General features: G+C 41.5%; 1 protein-coding gene across 1 annotated transcript in view; it reads right to left on the reverse strand.

The window, feature by feature from the left end:
- The window catches only part of ATP8A2 (ATPase phospholipid transporting 8A2), a 528,491-nt gene that overhangs the window by 138,996 nt on the left and 368,796 nt on the right, over positions 1-20,699 (reverse strand). Inside the window, exons 29-31 of the mRNA XM_054719729.1 lie at positions 20,610-20,671; positions 19,974-20,030; positions 18,384-18,491 (exon numbers count right to left, since the gene is read on the reverse strand). Coding sequence (XP_054575704.1) covers positions 18,384-18,491; positions 19,974-20,030; positions 20,610-20,671 — 227 coding nt within the window. The remainder of the gene's footprint in view (positions 1-18,383; positions 18,492-19,973; positions 20,031-20,609; positions 20,672-20,699) is intronic.

Below are 20,699 nucleotides of genomic sequence, written 5' to 3' on the forward strand. Positions count from 1 at the left end.
TTCTGCTCCCTCTGGGCCTTTCTTGTTGCTCTCTTTCTGATTCTTCAAGTTGCAGAGTAAGATGGTTTATTACCAGTTGTTCTTTTTCTTTTCTTTTCTTTCTTTCTTTTTTTTTTTTTTTCAGTAGGCCTGTAATGCTATGAACTTCTCTCTCAGGACTACTTTCACTGTGTCCTATAGATTTTGGATTGTTGTGTTTTCATTGTCATTTTTTTCCAGGATGTTTTTTTATTTCTTCTTTGATCTCTTTGGTAACCCAATCATTGTTTAATAGCATGCTATTTAGCCTCAAAGTGTTTGAATTTTTGTGATTGTTTTTATTGTAGTTTATTTCTAATATTATGCCATTGTGATCTGAGAAGATGCTTGATATGATTTCAATCTTCTTGAATTTGGAGAGACTTTGACTGTATCACAATATGTGGTCTATCTTTGAAAATGACCCATGTGCACTTTAGAAGAATGTATGTTCTGTAGCTTTGGGGTGGAATGTTCTGAAGATGTCAATTAAGTCCATCTGATCTAGTGAGTTGTTTAGGATTGCTGTTTCTTTGCTGATTTTTTGTCTAGAGGATTTATCCAGTTAAGTTAATGAGCTACTAAAGTCTCCTACTATGATTGTATTGCTGTCAATCTCTCCCCTGATACCTTTCAGAAGTTTTTTTTTAAATGTATTTGGGTACTCCTGCATTGGGTGCATATATGTCTACCAGAGTTACATCCTCTTGTTGTATCAATCCCTTTAGAATTATGAAGTGGCCTTCCTTGTCTCTTATTATGGCCTTCACTTTGAGGTCTATTTTGTCAGATATAAGTATTGCTACCCCAGCTTTTTTTTCATTTCCATTTGCCTGAAAGATATTTTTCCATCTCTTCACTTTCAGTCTATGTGAGTCCCTTGTTCTGAGGTGGGTCTCTTGTAGACAGCATATATACGAGTCATGGTTTCTTATCCATTCAGTCACTCAATGTCTTTTGATTGGAGCATTTAATCCATTTACATTTAATGCTATTATTGATAGGTACTTGTTTGTAGCCATTTATATTATTTATGCCTGTGTTCCTTCCTCCCTTCCTAATTATTCTTTTTACAACAGTCCCTTTAGCATTTCTTGCATTTCTGGCTTGGTAGTGATAAACTTCCTTAGCCTTTTTTTTTGTGAAGCTCCTGATTTCCCCTTCAATTTTGATTGATAGTCTTGCTGGATAGAGTACTCTTGGATTCAGTCCCTTGCTTTGCATCACTTTGTATACCTTCTTCTATTCCCTTCTCGCCTGATGTGTTTCTGTTGAGAAATCATTTGATAATCTGATGGGAGATCCTTTGTAGGTAACTCTGTCTCTCTCTTGCAACCTTTAAGATTCTCTCTTTGTCATTAATGTTTGCCATTATAATTATGACGTGTCTTGGTGTGGGTCTTTTATGGGTTCATCATGTTTGGGACTCTCTGTGCTTGTGTGACTTTCTTCCCCATGTCAGGGAAGTTTTCTGTCATTATTTCTTCAAATAGGTTCTTTAATCCTTGCTGCTCTTTTTGTCCTTCTGGCACCCCTATTATAGGTATGTTACTTCGTTTCATGTTGTCCGAAAGCTCCCTTAGGCTCTCCTCCTGCTTTTTAATTTTTTCCTACAATTGCTATTCAGATTGGGCTTTTCCCTCTATCATATCTTCTAACCCACTAATTTGGTCCTCTGCTTCTTCTAGTCTACTGTTGAAACCTTCCACTGTGTTTTTGATTGTAGCTATATCACTTTTGATTTCCTCCTGATTCTTGCATAGGTTGTTGATTTTTCTTGTCCATCTGGTTTATGAACTGTATGTCCATTACTCTGAATTCTTTTTCTGACATATCGCATGCCTCTGTTTCATTTAGTTCCTTTCTTGGCAATTCCTCCTTTTCTTTCCTTTGGGTATTGTTTGTTGTCTCTCCATTTTTGCTATTACCGAAAGGTCCAAGTGCCAAGTTGTGGGGGCCTGAGCCACATGCAGCAGGAGCACTGCACAACCCAAGTGTCACTGAAGAGCTCAGGCACCGAGACGCATGGCTGCCGTGGGTTGGTGGGAGCCATGTGTGGCGAGAGTTGGCCCACCTGGGGGCGGGTGGCACAGCTGCTGGGGGTCAGCAGCAGCCTCCCCCTGGGAGCATGTGCGCCCAGATCCTGAGTCATGCGCACTTGGTGCGGCTGCCTTGGGTCAGTGGGGGTCTCACGCCTGCTCTGAGAATCAGAGTCATGGGTGCTCGGATTGGCTGCCTTGGATCAGTGGGAGGCCTCTTGTGTGCGTACATGCCAAGAATCAGAGTCCCCGTATGTGTGCGCCAAGAATCAGAGTTGTGGGCACTCGGTTTAGCCACCTTGTGTCACTTGGGGGCCTCCATGCCAAGAATCAGAGTCCTTGCGCATGTGCACTGAGAATCAGAGTCATGGGTGCTCAGATCAGCTGCCTTGGGTCAGCTGAGGGCCTTGCACAAACACACTGAGAATCAGTGTCCCCACATGCATGTGCCGAGAATCAGAGTCAAGGGTGCTCGGTTTGGCGGCTGTGGATTAGTGTGGAACCTCCGTGCCGAGAATCCAAGTCACAGGTCTGCTAGGGAGCTGGGTTGCATGGCTGCCCTGTGTCGGCAGGTGGCCCACTCACACTCTGTGGGTCGTGTGTGCCCTATGCTGCTGCAGTGGACCAGCGGGTGGGGGATGTGCTCTGTGACTCACATGAATCTCCAGGGATGGCTGGAGTCTCAGTGTCTTTGGGTCTGCAGCTGTGGTAGTAGGTCTTTGTCCAGAGTGGCTATAGGGTTCTGGTTTGTGTCTGAGGCCAGTCTGGGTGGTGGTCAGGCTGGGTTCCCAGTCTCAGCAGTTCTGCCCTTCAAGATGGCATGGTTTCTGTGCCAGCGCCAGCCACCCAGGAGTGGTTGCAGTGGCAGCAGGGTCTTTCAGTCTAAGACTGCTTGGTCCGCCAGCCCCTGAAAGTCCTGGAGGATCTAACTGTCCCTAACTCTCTCTCTCTCTCACACACACACGTCCACACACTCTCCTTTTGTCCCCTCACTCTCACACTCTCTTCCTCACTGCTGTCCTGCTGGTTGCTATCTTTACATCCTGTAAGTTTTCTTATAAGGATGAGTCTTGCTTTGTCTATGCTCATTATTAACTATCATGTTTTTAAACTGTACATCTTGAACTTATTCCAGTTATTGGTAAATTAGGCAAATTTGTCTTCTCATTGAGATAAGCTGTTCAAAAAAAAGGTCCAGAATTCTCCTTCTAACTCCTGTTTTTTCCTTCTGTTATTGCAGGAGAATGTGGGTGGTTATAAGGATATTTCTAAAAACACATTTGAGTCAATTCATAATAAATATGCTAGAAGAACCATCGTATAGAGGAAACTGTAGGGGCAGGGCAGGAGACCTGGGCTTGTCCATTAAATGCTCCTGCCTATACTCGGGTAACTCAAGGATTATTCTCAGTGGTGGAGTCCAAAGTTTATCACTAACAGAGGCACACAGCCAATGGCAGCAGTACCAGGTCATGTCCTGACCACATGGTCCCAGGGTAGCCTCTGTGGTTCCTACAAACTATACACCTTTCCAAAAATTGTGTGGGCTACATCGTTAACCTATATTTATTGCTTTTATGTTTATTAAGTCAAAGCCAGTTTTTTTTCCCCACTGCTACCAAAGACCTTGACTAGTATAATTAATAAAGAAAAGTTTAGCATGTTTGGGTTATAACCCAAACTGGCAAGTCAAGGTGAAAGGACAACAGAGCAGCCTGTTCTCCCTAAGAAGGCTTTATTTAGTGCCTTACTGTAGATATTTTCCTGGGTGCTGGGTAAAAAAATTCTAAAAAAGAGACACTAGTAGGGAATAAGAGTAAAAATTTTAAGATTTTTTTTTCATGGAAATAAACCACAAGAAAAGACAATATCCAGCGTCCTGACTCTGAGTTTACTGAAAGTCTTGTCTTCAATACCAAAGGTTCTCTCCTCTTCTGTAATTTCAACACATCCAATAGACCAAGTATGTGTGCAGATTATTTGTGCCCTCTTGGAGTATATAACGTAAAATATCAGATATGAGACTGGTGATACAATGCTACAAATGCGATAACACACAAACAATACAGCTGCACAAAGTGAAAATTAATGATGTTGGGTCAACATCTGGATGTGCTGGGTGGAGCTCTGGTGATGAGGGAGAGATGGAGGAAGGTAGCTTGCAGGTTTAATTTAGCATGTATGATGATGGGAGGGTGACGATGTCACTCAGCAGAGAGGAAACATGAAGGAAGGTGTCAGGGTGAGAAGACATCCAAGAGTTGTGCTTTAGATATTTCAGAGCGTAAGATACTGGGAGACCAACCATGTGGATGACACAGAATTAGTCAAAATTGTACAGATTCACCATATGGTCACTATTCTATAACATTATTCATTAGCTTTGATACAAGCTACACAACAAATAAAAAGTAACCGGGCATGTCTGAGGGGCCTGATTGGTGATGACCGAGGAAGCAGTTCATTTCATGCACACAGCCCTCCACTCCCACCTCAGTCATCTATTCTTTAAACACTGAACTGTCTTCTACATGCAACTGAGTATGCTGTCATTAAGGAGTTTTCCATCTAAAGGGAATAACTGAAAACCTATTTTTCTCCAGTGTTGAGTGGAAGTGAGTGGTTCAACTATTAACCCTTTGCTTACAGTCTATTTACCCAATTATTTTCTAAGGCAATCTGCTAATATTGACATATGTATTTCAGGTCTTGAAGGCTCTCTTTCTATGTACAGTTGAGGCTCTGTTAGGAAGCCACTAGAAAAGAAGCATTTTCCCTTTGTAGGCAATCACTTGTAATAAAGAATGTCTTGAATGAGCCCTTAACAAACATGGTGATGTTCCAAGCCATGGCTGAATGTTTGGGGGCTCATAAAATGACTTAGGAATTTATGATGATAGTAATTTTGGTAATAAACCCCAGAGGTGTTGGTTTTGAGAGGGTTCTCTTGGTAAAACTGTGATCAATAAACTAAAATTTAAACTTAAACCATCACAATAGTGTACAAAAGCTTAGAAAGGCACCCACTCTAAGAAACTCCTAGAAACTACGACTGAAGGAAAATTAGAGTTAAGGGAAGAGCCGGGGGGAAGTGGTAGAGGACATCAACAGGAATAAACAATAAAGAATTAGCTTCAAAGAAGGCAAAATATAAAGAAGACTAATGAATATAAACATCTCTGTGAAACTGAAAGCAAAATGAAATGGAGAATTCACAAACAGTACAGCTCCAAATATATCACATTATTCATCAAATGTTTAATGCTTAGAGTTCCAACTTTTAGGAGCTTGGTTCACCCTGTCAGAAGTTTGGTGGATAAAAAGGTGGGCTCTGCAGAGGTCTGGATCCAAACTTCAGCTTTCTAGAATGACAACCCAATCTCAGTAGTTACATAAGTGATACTGAGGAATAAAGAAGTAATTACTCTTCTTAAAAAAAAAAAATATGGGGAGAAAGTGGCTCTAAAATGGCATATACTAGGTGGCAAGCCATCACTAAGATGACCTATGTCAGAAGAGCTTTATAAAAGGCTTGAATAAAATTCACATTTATGCTGTATTATGAGAATACTACCTCCATTAATCTTATTCCACTAAATCTGAACCACGGAAAGTGTTGAAAAAAATTAGTTTTTCTTTTAGCAAAATGAACAAGTCCCTATGTAGACAACTTTTTAATTACCTAAAGTTGCCTTCTTTTTCTTTTCCATTTCTCTTGAGATATAATTGATATATTATATATAATAAAAGGCTAATATGCAAATTGTCCCCTCAGGAGTTTGACCGACCAGGAGTTTGACTGCACTCTATGACGTGCTCTGACCACTAGGGGGCAGCGTGGAATGAAGGAAGGCCCTGGCTGGCAGCTGGCAGCCAGGGGAAGGAAGGCCCCAGCCGGCCCTGATCGCCAGCCAGGCCTAGGAACCCTACCTGTGCAGGAATTTCATGCACTGAGCCTCTAGTAACATCATATTAGTTTCAGGTGTGCAACATAATGATTTGATATACATATGTATATACTTCAAAATGATAACCACAAGTATAGTAACCATCCATCACCTCATATAGTTATACATTTTTTTCTTGTGATGAGAACTTTTGTCTACTCTCTTAGCAAATATCAATTATAAATCACCACTACAGTATTATCTCTATATATAAAAGCCTAAGTGACCATCTGACCATCCGACCAATAGCATGCCATGCAATGACCACCAGGGGGCAGATGCTCAATGAAGGAGCTGTCAAGCTGCAGTGACTTGGCAGCTGCGGTTCTCGGGTGACGCACCTGGAACCAGAGAGGAGGGAGCCTGATTCCAGGGTGTGTCACCTGAGAACCGCCCTCTCGCAACCCGGGACCCCTTGGGGGATGTCAGAGAGCTGGTTTCAGCCCGATCCCTGCAGGCCAGGCTGAGGGACTCCACCGGTGCACAAATCCATGCGCTGGGCCTCTAGTAAACTATAGTATGGTATTATAAATTATAGTCACCATGTTGTACATTACATCCCCACAACTTATTTATCTTATAATTGGAAGTTTGTACCTAAAATTGCTTCTTGACTTTATATTACCTGTGTAAAATAAACTAGTCTGGCATAATGACCTATTTTCCAAAATCATGATCATCTCAGATTTTTAAAAAATCTCAGTAATTTTATATTACAAAAAACCATTATAATGCCCTAAGGTAATATTTAATTCTCTTCTAATGCTGGAAGGATTAAAAAAATTTTATACAGCCCAGACAGGGCTATTATTTTTAAGATTCATTTTAACTGATTTAGCAGTCAGAAAGATTAATTCAGAATAACATTCATATGCCCTCTATTTCTTTTGTTTCTAAGAATTACTTTTTCCCACATAATCATAAAAAGGCAAAATTCTAACTCATTATGTTACAGGACCTTTATTCATGGTCATTCTTATTCCCTTTTGATGCCACATTGAGGAAAATTTCTCAACTGCCTTCAGTGAAAGTTTGAAGTGCTCTCCTTTGAGCCTTCACGGCTCCACTTGGCCTTGTCCATCACCATGAGACTTCTCGTCCCCTACATGGCAGTCACTTTGCCTCCCATTTTTTCTTTTCCCACCTCTGCTTCTTCTGGTTTTCCTGGATGCAGAATCCCTTTACTTACTGCTTTTCTTTCCTTTAATTAAGATGCTGTATTTTAAAAATATATCCAGAGACAGAGAAGCATTGAACAGAACATCAAACCTCAGAGGGAAGGTGGGGGGTGAGGGAGTAAGAGATCAACCAAAGGACTTGGATGGGTGCATATAAGCGTAACCAATGGACACAGACACTGGGGGGCAGGAGTGAGGGCATGTGCTGGGGGGTGGGAGTGGCTGGGGAGAGGTCAATGTGGGAAAAAGGAGACATATGTAGTACTTGAAACAACAAAGAATTTTTTAAAAAGTGCTGTGTTTTGGGGCCAGACTTTTCAAATCTTACTTTTTCTTTTCTTGTAATATCACTTTACTTGATGCTAAAATTTTATGTCCCAGCTTGGCTCTTGGTGCCAGATCCACCTCTTTAAACCTCTTCTAAGGCAACTGATGGGCCAGAATGCTCCACCATCTGACTGACTAAGAAACAATCCTGCCAGGGAGGGTCCATTTTTTCCATGAAATTATCCAAGATTTATTAGAGGCCAGCTGCTCACTAAACTCTACCTAAGCTTGACATTTTCTTGACCAAAATTTCCTCTCCAATTATGTGCTTATATTTATTACTCCAAAAATACCAGTCCTCTCAACAAAATAATGAAAATGCTGCCCAGTGATGTACTGGCTTAGGAAACATACATTTCTGCTAGAACTATCTGTGATCCACTGTCTTTATTGGTTTCATCTCCCATCGTAAGACCACTGGACAATGATTATCTCAGTACTTCCTTGAATTAGGTACTAAAAAAATCCATTTTGATTCCATTTTTGCCTTTTCTTCAATATCAAATCCAAAACAAACATTTTCCAGGAAGTAACTAAACTTTATTATTAACCCTTTACAGATATCAATATCAATGAATATCATACTGCAGATACCACCCATGTAGCTGAAATAGCTAACTAAAATTTTAACTGGAAAAGGTCTAAAAATTTTGCAACTGGAAATCGTTCTTTTGGTGGGAAAAAAGGTGTATGCTACTGTGTTGTTGTTGTTTTTTTAATACACTTCTCTTTAGAAAGATGCTAAATTCATTAATCTATCAATCACTTAATATGTGAGGATCCTTGCGAGGCTATTTCCAAATGTTTGAGTACTTGTCATCTGCTTGTGTCATGAAGCACGTATTGCACAAAGCCAAATATACTCCCCAATTGTACATGAGAGGTTGTTAATTTAATTTTATCAATTCATTCATTTAAATATTTACTGAATGCCAGAATAAATGGAAGTTAGGTGCCAAGGATATATTGAAGAGCATTCACTTTTCTCATAGAACTTACTGTTCAGATGAAGAAACTCATATTAATCACAAAAATGTAAATTTTTAAACACTGTGGTAAAAACACATAAAATGTACCATCTTAATCATTTTAAAGTATATTGTTCAGTAGTGTTAGCTATGTTCACATTATTGTGCAACAGATCTCTAAAACCTTTTCATCTTGCAAAACTGAAACTCTGTTACACATTAAATTCATTTGCCTCTCCCTCTAACTCTTGGTTATCGCCCTTCTACTTTCTGTCTCTACAAATCTGACTACTCTGGGTACCTCAAATAAGTGGAATCATACAATCTTTTCTTTTTGTGATTGGCTAATTTCACTTAGCATAATGTCCTCAAGATTCACCCATGTTGCAGTATGTGACAGAATTTCTTTCTGCATAAAGCAATTACTAAGCATAGATTAACAGCCCATTTGTCCCCACATTTTAGGAAAAGCCTGTGTAAGACCTGAGACCCTTTTATTGCAAGGGGTGAAAATCCAAGTCAGGTAGTCACACCCTGGTTGCAGCGGAGGGACCTGGAGAACCTGGCAGCTGGGTTTCCTACTTGTCAATCTCACTTCCACTGCATTGAGTTCTGAAGAGTGACTCTGTGTTTCCAAATACCTGTTGGTGAAAAGTTGTATTGTCCAATACAGTCACCACTGGTCAGAAGTGGCTACTGAGCATTTGAAATAGGTCTAGTCTGACTTGGGATGTATTGTAAATCTAACATACACATGAAATTTCCAAGATTTAGTAGAAAAAGAATGTAAATTATCTCAATAATCATTTCTTTTAATGTCAGTTACATGTTGAAGTGATAATATTTTGGAAATGTTAGGCTAAATATGTTAATAAAACTAACTTATCCTGGTTCATTTTGCCTTTTTTCTTTTCTTTTCTTTTTGTCTAAAGTTTTACATGTTTCCTTTTTCCCCCGATTGACTCCCCTCCCCCAGCCATTCCCACCCCGAGCAAGCCCCCACCGCTCCAGTGTCTGTGTCCACTGGTTATGCTGATATGCATGCATACACGTTCTTTGGTTGCTCTCTAACCCCACCTCCCCTGCCATTTGTCTCTAGATCTATTCTTGTTCATCAAATTATGTTGATCATTATATACCACAAATGAGTGAGATCACGTGATATTTATCTTTCTCTGACTGGCTTATTTCGCTTAGCATAATCAGAGGCCTCTCTTAGAAAAGCTTCGATTTTCTTCCATGCTCTCCAGTTCCATCCCTGCTGTTGCAAATGGTAAAAGTTCCTTCTTTTTTACAGAAGCGTAGTATTCCATTGTGTAGATGTACTATAGTTTTCTAATCCACTCATCTGCTGATGGGCACTTAGGCTGTTTCCAAATCTTAGCTATGGTAAATTGTGCTGCTATGAACATAGGGGTGCATATAACCTTTCTGATTGGTGTTTCTAGTTTCTTGGGATATATTCCTAGAAGTGGGATCACTGGGTCAAATGGGAGTTCCATTTTTAGTTTTTTGAGGAAACTCCATACTGTTCTCCACAGTGGCTGCACCAGTCTGCATTCCCACCAGCAGTGCACGAGGGTTTCTTTTTCTCCGCATCCTCGCCAGCACTTGTCATTGTTGATTTGAATGAGACAAAGAAATCATTTTACCTTTTCAGTGGTGCCATTAGAAAATTTTAAATGACATGTGTCTCCCATTATATTTCTATTGGATGGCACTATTCAGGACCATTTGACTCTAAGCCATTTTGAATTGTTGGTGCTGAGAAAGAGGCCTCTGTTAGAAAAGCTTCGATATCCTTCAATCTCGGTTTCAAACAATGAGTTCTACTCAAGCCTGTCTTCTATCTCTTGTTTGGGGCGGAGGGGAGGGACACACTGAAGCCACAACAAGGAGGCAAAGGCCCTGGCCCTCTAGGTTGGGGACTCACAGCAGGAGACATTCCCCAGCTGCTTTCCCACAATATGACGACAGCAAATTTTACCTTCTGTGTCTGTAATGACTAATTAGGGTTCTTTTCAGAAGTAACAGAAATCTAACTTGAATCTTATGCAAAAATATTGATTTATGTGTACCTACAAGTTCAAAGATGCTCTGCTTTGGGCAGACTGGGATCTAGGAGTGCACTCAATGCTGTCAATCTCAGTTCGGCTTTCCTCTTGCACTCAGCCCAGCCAGACGCCCTCTCTGTGGTGGTCCCTAGCCGCTCCAGACTGGTACCATCCCTATATCACAAACCCAGCAGCAAGAGAGCTTTTCCTTTCCCCTATTTGTTTCTATAAAAAATCCGAAATGTGTCTCAGTGGTCTGGTGTGGGTCACCATGCCCATTCCTGAATCAACAGCTGTGGTCCATGAGGTGAAGATTCTGGGTGACTAGTCCTGGGTGTGGGTCCAGACCCAGAGGGGGAGTTGAGGGGGGAACTAGCACTGCTTGAATGCATGTTCTGAAAGAGGAGAAGGGATTTAGGGGCTGTGACCAGAAAAGGGGGAAATGGATGTAGGGCAGGTGACAGATGACAAGGTGCCACAGTACCAAGAATGCACAAGGCGTCTGCCGCTGCTGAGCGGAGTGGTGGTGGTGGGGGGAGAGGGGGAGGGCAGCCTTCACAGCGCACTGGTAAGTTTCTGAACATTTAAACACGCCCCTCTTACAAGTTCTATCTTTTATCAAAATCAGGTTGCAATAGTTGCCAATCCCTCTGTCTCCCATGAATGAAAGTGCACTTCCGGCATAGACTCAGGTAACCTAGATATCTCTCTCCTATCTTTAGCTAAAGGGATGCCAAACTCACATGACAGCTGGCTAATCCAGGTTCAAAAGCATATGATCTTCTCAATGGATGTTTGATGTTTTACAACACGGATGGCAACAACAGTAACTGAAACTCTCCTACTGTAAATCCTTTCACTATATTTTGGTCATCTTAGTACTGTCAACAATAGCTTTTAAAAAAATACATACTTTTAAAATTGATTTTAGAGAGGAAGGGAAGGGAGAGAGAGAGAGAAACATCAATGATGAGAAAGAATCCTACTGGGGATCGAGACTTCAACCGGGTATGTGCCCTGATTGGGAATTGAACCTTGACCTCCTGGTTCAGAGGTTGATGCTCAACCTCTGAGCCACGGTGGCTGGGCAACAATAGCTTTATATCATCATTTACATAGAATAGGAACACTATGGCATGTCCTTAATAGTGTGCTGTGATTCTATTTTCTCCTTTTTTAGTAACCAACCCTGGTTGTCTTTTCTTGCCTGAATCCTTTATCTGGCACCTCTACCTCTTCAACAGAACAAACCTACAGAACTCCAATGTCTCCGGGGACAGAGCTACAGCTACAGTCACCAGACAAGGCAGATGTTGGAGAAGTAAACCGGGCATAGAATCTCAACTCCAGGGCCCCACATACACATTTCCACATGTTTGGAGAAAGGAAAAGTTCAAAACCACATCAAACATACTCTGTGACCACTGGATATAAATATTACAAACAAACAAAATCAGCATGTAATGTGTACTTTAATTTGCTGACAGATATTTAAAAAATTAACATCAGAATGAATGACAAATGCCAACACCACAACAAAACCTTTAACCCAGAGAAAAACAGCTCACAATCAAAGCCGCCTGGCCTCTAATTAGCCCACAGCATCCCTGAAACGAGAGGCCAAAATAAAATAAACTGCCAGCATGGAGAAACTGTGCAGGGGGGAGGGAGAGCAGGAACAAAAAAATTAAGGCTTTCCACAACGTACTGAAAGTGATTATTGTTTGAAGCCTGCTTTACTGGCGTGGGGGTGGCGTGGGCAGAAGACTGCTGCTCAAACATAAAGTATGTAGATGCCTTCTAACTCCACATTTATGTTTTAAATATTCTTTTGCACTGCAGGGTAAGCCACTTCAGATACAATTTAACATTTTAAGGAGAATTGACTGACATTTATTCGACATCTGGTTTGCACCAAGCATCACCCTAAGCGATTTCCCCAGTGACTAAGTGTTGGGGTTCATAGCCTGATGGCTAGCAGACTTGGGAAGTCCCAGCCGCTCCACCATGAGCCTGACCAACCTAGGTTTTATATTTGTGAATATAAAAGAAACGCCCCAGCATCCACATGAGTGGAGAGTGTTTCCTGGGCACCTGCTGCTCAGAAAGCACAGGCAGCATGTGCAGGGGGTGTGGCCTGGCGAGCCTGCCTGGGGGTGGGCTTCACGGCGGGCTCCATAAGAGCTTATTAGGTTTGTTGTTCTGCTTTTTGTTTTTCTCTCCCATCTTTCACAGCAGCAGTCGGATTCTGGATTCCCTCCTTGTGGCTGAACAACTCCAGGCACCACATAACAACTATGTCATGCCCAAGAGAAGCCCGCCTCTTTGATGGACTTCCTTCAGAAGCAGACATGCTTCTTTCTCAGAATACCCCAGCGAATGTCTCCTCGCACGTCCTTCAGGGTTTCTGAACCACTGTGTGCAGCACGGGGCCGGGGTCACACTCTCCCTGGAGTCGGGGGTGGAAATGGCTTCCCTGAGGTGCTGAGCTTCGTGCACAGCAGTGGAATGTGGAGGCAAACCGGGCCCCTCAGGAAAGAGTGAAGGAGGATGGCAGGTGGGGACAAACAGCCACGTCCCCACCCCACAGAAAGTTAACCCGAGGACACACCCTCTCCTGGCCCTCAGACAGGCATCTGCCCTCAGAGACGTCCTGGAACCAGAGCTGAGCAAAGACGGCAATCGTCGTGACCGTTACCAGTACGTGTCAGCTTACCTCCTGGAGCACAAGCAACTTGGAAGCAAAGTCACTTACTTTTTATTGCATGTGGGAAATGCCTGGGCCTGAGTTCGTACTGGGCTGCACAGTCCAGGAGAAGGCAATTGTTTAGGGAAGATTCAAGGATGGCAAATGGCAACCATCCCTCCCCCTGTTTGCTTTTAGTCCCTTGGGATTTGCATTGTGTATACACAAGTGTGTATGTAAAACTCCAAAGCAAATCCATTCCTGCAGTTAGGATTTTAAAAAGCTCAACATATGCCAGAAACTGGTTGGAGCTTGGCACTGCAGACAGAGTTCGCAGTTTGTAGGCTTTGAAGTGAAAGTTTTCCCCTCCTGTTTTACTAGCAATGAAAAGAATTTTAAAGGAAAAGCACCAACGTTGGTGAGGAGTATTTTTCCATGGTGCACGATGTAATGTCTTTCGGTATAATCCTCTATTTAGAAAGCTAGATGCCTTAAAGCAGTCACTGGCACTACCAGTCGTGTCTTACATAACCACCTCTCATGAGAAATATGTGGGTTGTGAATGTTTTAAATATACCATGCTCTCCTATAACACCCAGAACTGGCTTACACTGTCATGCAGTAATATGCTAGGTGTTTTAGAGTAGTGGTTCTCAAATTTAAGGGAAGCATAGCCTGGAGAGTTATTAAAAATCAGAGGTGGGGACCCTACACCCATATATTCTGATTCAGTGTGTGTGTGTGTGTGTGTGTGTGTGTGTGTGTGTGTGTATTGTAACTATGCATTCTTTTGTGGTGGAGGGGAGTTTGTCATTTAACAAGCAACCCAGATGATTCAGATGTAGGTGGTCAATAGAGTTTAAAGAGAAATATCACATCTAGAACCTATAAAAAATTACAATTCTATGGCCAACAAGAATAATATTTCTATTTATAAAAAATTGAAAATAATGGCTCACTCCAGGGAAAATAAGAGTTTGCATGTTATACATTTGCCACAGGTTATCTTGTTATATCCTGTAAGGTAATCAAGGTGAGTGATATTATTTTGCCTTTGCTGATAAGGAACTTAATGCAGTTTAAATGATTTACTAAAGCTATTGGGGCATGTCGCTTGAGTTTTAAACAGTCAAATAAGATGGCATCTCCTCAGACACTCCTAAAGTGCAAAGCTCTGAGAAATGACATGAAGAAAATAAAAGCATACTTCCTGATCCAGTTTTAAGTCAAGGTCTCCTCATCTCCCTAATTCAAAGCTCTACTTCAGCAGACAACTTTGGACTAAAAGAATTTGTCATTCACCTTCAAGCATTGGCTTTGGGGACCCAATATGGAAAAGCTTGTTACCTATGGTTTTGCTATTGGCAGAAAGAAAAAACAAATGGTCCCCTATTACAGGTAAACATCATCACACATTTTTTCCCCAGCTGAGAACTTTGGTATTATCCCAAGGATAGACATAATCTGAGTTTTTAATTCACTTTAGACCTGGCTTAGGACTAGAAAAAATGGAAAAACAGGGTATTCCTTAAAATCCCACAAATGTTGCCTATTTTCAGGAGAGGAAGTATACAGATGACTTTTTTGATTTCAGCAACTTTCCCTGGGACTTCCTGGCTCCTTGTCTGGTTGGGTTTCACCCACCATACCTTGAGGTGCTTTAGGGAAGATAGAGACTCTGACAGTGGAAAATCACTCTCCTTGTACAGCCTTCCTTCCCTCTGCCCTCAGGGAAAACCTGCCTTCCCCCTCGTGAGAAAAACTCCAAATACAATGAATGAGACAAAGAAATATTTAATCAAATTAGCTTAGGAAACCCCAGCAGAAACAATGCATCTTTTCAACATTTTATGATGTTATGAATAGACAACGTCTGGTGTGTTAGTCTGTCTCCGGCTCGGGGGTGAGAAATGCCCTTTGCCATCAGACACTAGCTTCATTCTAGAGCTCAAAGAAACCATATTTATTTGCCGAAAACCTACTGCTTCATAAGCTACAAAATGATTTATAAAAGTAACTAGAAACATTCTTAAAATAATGATCATGATGATGATAAAGCAGTCTTTTCCCCTCCCTCCTAAGCACTCGCCAACTGTCTTAGCTCAGCTGCTATCAACAAAATATCACAGACTGGGTGACTTATCAGTAACAGAGATTTATTTCTCACATTACTGGAGGCTGGAAGTCTGATATTAGGGTTCTAGCAAGGGCCCTCTTCCGGGCTGCAGACATCCAACTTCTCCTTGTATCTTTGCATGGCAGAAAATGAGTGAGGTAGTCCCTGGTCTCTTCTTGTCAGATCACTAACCCGCTTCATGACCTAATTACTCCCGAAGATCCTACCTCCAAATATACCACCTTGGGGATAGGACCTCAATATATGATTTTAAGGGATACAAACATGTATTCCATAACATCAACCTAGAACCAAAGGGATGAACATGGCTTGGGCATATTTTCAACAGTTCCCCAAAGAAGTCAACTCCTCTTGCTGATTACACCTGGGCCCAGCCCCCGCCCCCGCCCCCCCGCCCTTTTTTTTTGAGAAAGCAGAAAATTAGACTTCAGGCTAGCTTTAGCCACTCTCCACCCATTTGATTTTTGAAGTATTAAAAATGTTTTTAGCCCTGACTGGTCATGCCCGGGTTGCAGGCTCAAACCCTGGTAGGAGGCATGCAGGAGGCAGCCGATCCATGTTTCTTTCCCTCTCATCGATGTTTCTCTCTCTCTCTCCCTCTCCCTTTCTCTCTCTCTAAAAAAAAAATCAATTTAAAAATCTTAAATTTTTTTTAATACTTCTCTACCACTTTTCAAAGACTAAACAAACTGTTGGGTGTCAGATACCAAGTGAAATAGTCCTAAAGTTGGTTCTGAGGTTATTTTCTGATACCCTGTCCCCAATCTGAACTCTTCCCAGAGAAAGACTGCAGATAATAAACGGCTCTTTAAACACAGACAGTGGATTACCGACTAAGAAATCCCATGACACGAAGACTACATTAATCATCTCATTCAAAGAAAGCCTCACTCTCAGCCAGACATGTTTGATTTCAAAACATCATCTGCCTCATGAAAACAAACCAACCAACAAAAAAGTTAAATGACATGATATAAGTAAAAAATTAAATGTTTTTATACTGAAATGACAGGTGATTTAATGTGCAATTTCTTTGCTTTTGGATGGTAGAAATAGCTCATTAAATGTCTTCGAAAAGTCTCCAACTATGGAAATTTCACTATTAGGACTAGCCTTCAAACCACTCAGACCAGCATGCAACTTGGATAGTGAAAATGTGGCATGTTAATGACTGCATGGCAAATGTGGTCCCTACACTTTGAAAGTCAGCCTCTTGATGGGAGCGAGAATCAGCAACTAGCCTAAGAGTGTCTCTCTGGTTTGGCACTGCGAGCGGCTTTTAAAGGACCTGGCTTTATTAGCCAGTCACATATCCACTGAGTCCATCCTGTCAGCTGTCACTGTCTTCTAATTTAGAAAACTACCTACAGCAATCAGCTGCAGTCCCTTTTATTGTCCTGCAAGTAAAATTCCCCAATAAAATATTCATCAGACCTCACCCACCCTTAACTAGAAGGGAGGGAACCCAAAGCAGGTATCTAGACACTGACAACTTACCAAGCGACTATCATTGTTGTAAATACTTTCCTTGACTTGCTTTTTGGGGACAAACCACGTTGCATAAAAATATAACTGATTTCCTTAAATGTACACAAAGTCTCTTTGCTGGGAAATGCTCCTTTTGCTATACAACAATCTCCTTGATCCATTCACTGCTCTGTAATTTCCTCTGTCACTTGGATTTGAAAAAGAATGTGTATGTTTTTGTGTTTGTTCCTTACAGAAAGCAAAGATGCACTAGGAATATAGAAGCCCACTCCAGTGGGAAATGTCTGAACCTCTGAACACCTCCCCACAAAGGCAGCCCGCCGGGCACCCTGTGGTACATCAGCTGATTGATTTACCAATTGAAAGAGACAAGCAATGCCACCTTTGGATTATTTTACATGAAACAGCTGCTGGACGTGTACCTGGACTGGGGCAGACCCAGGAGTTTTGTACCTGGACTGGGCAGACCCATTTCTGCAGAGTAAGTGAGGCAAAGATTATAGCAGCCAGGTGTGTCATGCACAGGCCTGCCCCTAAAATACGTATTCCTGAGCCAGGAACACCAGTGGATAGAGAGGAAGCCCCTGACCCACAGTCCTTTTCTTCCTACCCTTGGTCCTGTCCTACAGCACCAGCATCCTCATGCAAAGGTGTGTGCACACCAGTGTTAACATCCAACGGGCTCGGTGCACACACTCTGCAAATACTAGTAGCAGCCCCTTGGCCCAGGGTGTTCACACTGGCCTGGATCTGGGGATAGAACCAGATAGGCGTGGGAAGTGGGCTTTTGGTTTTTTGGGAAAGAAGCTCAGAGTCCTAAGGACCCAGGGAATAGATTAGAAGTGGGAGTGCTGGCTTTGGGCCTGGAGGAGGTTTAGAACCTGGGATTGTCAAGCTTCTCTCCAGACCCCATACTGTGGGAGTCTAAGATTCAGTCTGTCATTATTGATGGCTCAATCTCCAACACTGGACAATGAAAATATAAAGAAAAGAATATGTGGAAAAAAAAAAAAGAAACAAGTGTAAAAATCTTCTATTTCAGCCTCTTTAGTTCAAGAGATAAATAATGAGATATTCTGACTAATTAATGATCTTGTTATAGAGATATTAGATTTATCTTTCACAGGTGACTATTTATTAACTAAGCAGAGTATAAATATACACTTAACATTAAAACAAAAATTGACATATTCATTGGATTATGAGCAATACCAAATACCTCTAGTTTTCCAAGAGCTTGTACACATCAGAATTGTGTGTAATTCACACAGAATTCATTACAGAAATGTGGACATGCTGGGTAGGTCAGAGGATTTAGGTTGATAATGTTCACAACAGTTAAAATTTCAAATGCCATTTCTGTGGACTGGACAACCTCTTCCAGGTGCTTTGATTTTTTCCCCTCCTGATACATTTCTATGGCAGGAGGCAACGCCAACTCTCCTGAGGTTCATCACTGTCATGAGACACAGAAAGCCCCCACACAGAAAAGGATCATTTCATGAGACACAGGAAGTCCACTCACAGTTAGCAGCACTGACCTGTCCTTGCATATCTGGAGCAATAGGAATGGTGGGCCAGATGGTTGAGTAGATGCCAAAAAACACCAGCCAGATCAGCATGCTCCCCCAGACAGCCAGGTGACTGAACTGCAGAAGAAAACACACACTCAGGGAGGGCCGCCCCACTGGCATGGGAGAGCCACCTGACTCCATCAACTGCACAGCCTCTGTGTCCAAGCTAGCCTTCCTAATGGGAAGACTCTGATGACTCTGAAGTCATTGGAGAATTCAATCTTCCTATTTCCTTGTCTCCAAAAGTTTAACAATAGTTCAAGTGACTAGTGGCTCCAAACTACCCTGAAGACAAAGGTGATTTGGCCACCACAGCTGATCTTCCTCTAGATCCACCCATAGTCTTAGAAGGCCCGTCTCATTCCTCACCAGTTGCTCCAATTTGGAGCTATATAAAACAAGGTCTCATTAGTTTAGTAACAGAACACTGAACATACAAAACAAACAATATGTTTTTATTTATCATTTTGAGACATTGTTCTTTTCATTTTCCAAATACTGTAACTTTTTTAAAAATCTGGAATGGATATTACATCTTATGACGCCCCTTTAACCATCTACTGAGTTGTGAATTATTTGTTATTTGTCCTCTTAATATCATGATACTCAATGGATACATGGAACAGACTGACAGGTGTCAGAATGGGGGGGGGGCGGGTAAGGGACTGGATGAAAAAAGGTGAAGGAATTAAGCAAAAAACATATATATGAAACACAGACACAGACAACAGTGTGCTGATAGCCAGAGGGAAAAGGAGGTGGTGAGGGCAGGTGCAGGTGGGCAAAGGGGGGATAAATGGGAACAGAAAGAGACTTTGCTTGGGGCAGTGGGTGCATGGTACAGTCTGCAGATCATGTTCTGCTGAGTTACATATTTGAAACCTGTATGATTTTGTGAACCAATGTCACCCCAATAAACACTTCTTACTACCTCCTTCTTTAAAGTCTCAGGCTAACCCACCATCCCTCTCACCTGGATTAACTGCCATTGTTTCTTAAGAGATTCCCTGTTTCCACATTAATCTCCCACTCCTTCCCCATTGTCTCAGCACAGAATTAGGAGCCTATTCAAACAGCAGTGACAGACAATCATGAAACTAATGGTATAATCTCCAAACATTGGAAATAAACAAAATGTCTAAAAGGGGGTCTAATTAAATACGTGATGGAATATTGGAAAGATTTAATACTCTAAAAATGAACAATGATTTTGTAGAAGTATACCCCAAGGGATGGAAAATGTTTGTAATGTATTTTTAAGTGAAAAAGATGACAAAGCTCTATGTTCTGTAATGCATTATCTTTTAAAAACACATAGAACAAAGTCTAGAAAGTCATATAGCAAAGTGGTCATATATCTCTTGGGGGTAAAGTTACAGAAATTAAAAATTCTCCTTTTTGGCAAATTTGCCCTGATAAAGATCAAACCACATTTTTACATGCAAAATAAAATAAGACAGTTGGACATTGCTTACTGTTTTTCCAAGGCTTAAAAAAAGTTTCATACCAGGAAAAATATCTAGAGTAAATAGAGAAATAATTCTAGAGAAAACTTACTTTAGTCCAAGCTGTAGTCTCCAAACCAGCTTTCAGACAAACAGTGACAACAACATACTGTGGAAGAAAGAGGCATTTGGGAGACGGTGTTACCTTCGTGAGTTAGTTACTTTCCAGGAGGCATCCCAAGTACCCTCTGGGAGGCGGTTCCTCCAAGGCAGCTGCACTGGGCAAGTGCCATCCAGGTGCTAATTCTCTAGGGGCTCGTTGTCGGGAATACAGACAGATTTTCTTCAAGAAAAGCCCTCATGTTAATGGTTGTCTTCTCACAAGTAATAGTTAAATTTTGTTCTTTATTTAACTTGGAAGAATTGGGAGAAATCAGCTTCTTCACTGTCCCTCCCTCCCCTCATTCCCCTCCCCCTTCCCCCCCCCACATAGGTAGACCTGGAATGGTCATTTAAAGAATGGGGAAATCTGTTCATCATTGTCCAGAAACCGTGACCCTGCTTCATCTTCACCAGAAAATAAGGTCAGCATTTCACAACCATTCTGAGCTTTAAGGACTCTAAAATATATAGTTTAAAGATCTGAAATAAATGATAATGAGAACGGCTTTATATAAAGGGTTTTGAGAAGCAGAGTCCACACCTGTGCTATTTAAGAATGGCTCAGTACACAGAGAAATAAACTTACCGTGTAAACAATATTTCCAACAAATAAATAGTCTGTGGCATGACCGTTGGCCAACGCAGTGTCTGAAAAACAAAGAAGTTACTACTAACC

This window comes from Eptesicus fuscus, chromosome 7 (genome assembly GCF_027574615.1).
Source record: "Eptesicus fuscus isolate TK198812 chromosome 7, DD_ASM_mEF_20220401, whole genome shotgun sequence".
Taxonomy (NCBI): domain Eukaryota; kingdom Metazoa; phylum Chordata; class Mammalia; order Chiroptera; family Vespertilionidae; genus Eptesicus; species Eptesicus fuscus.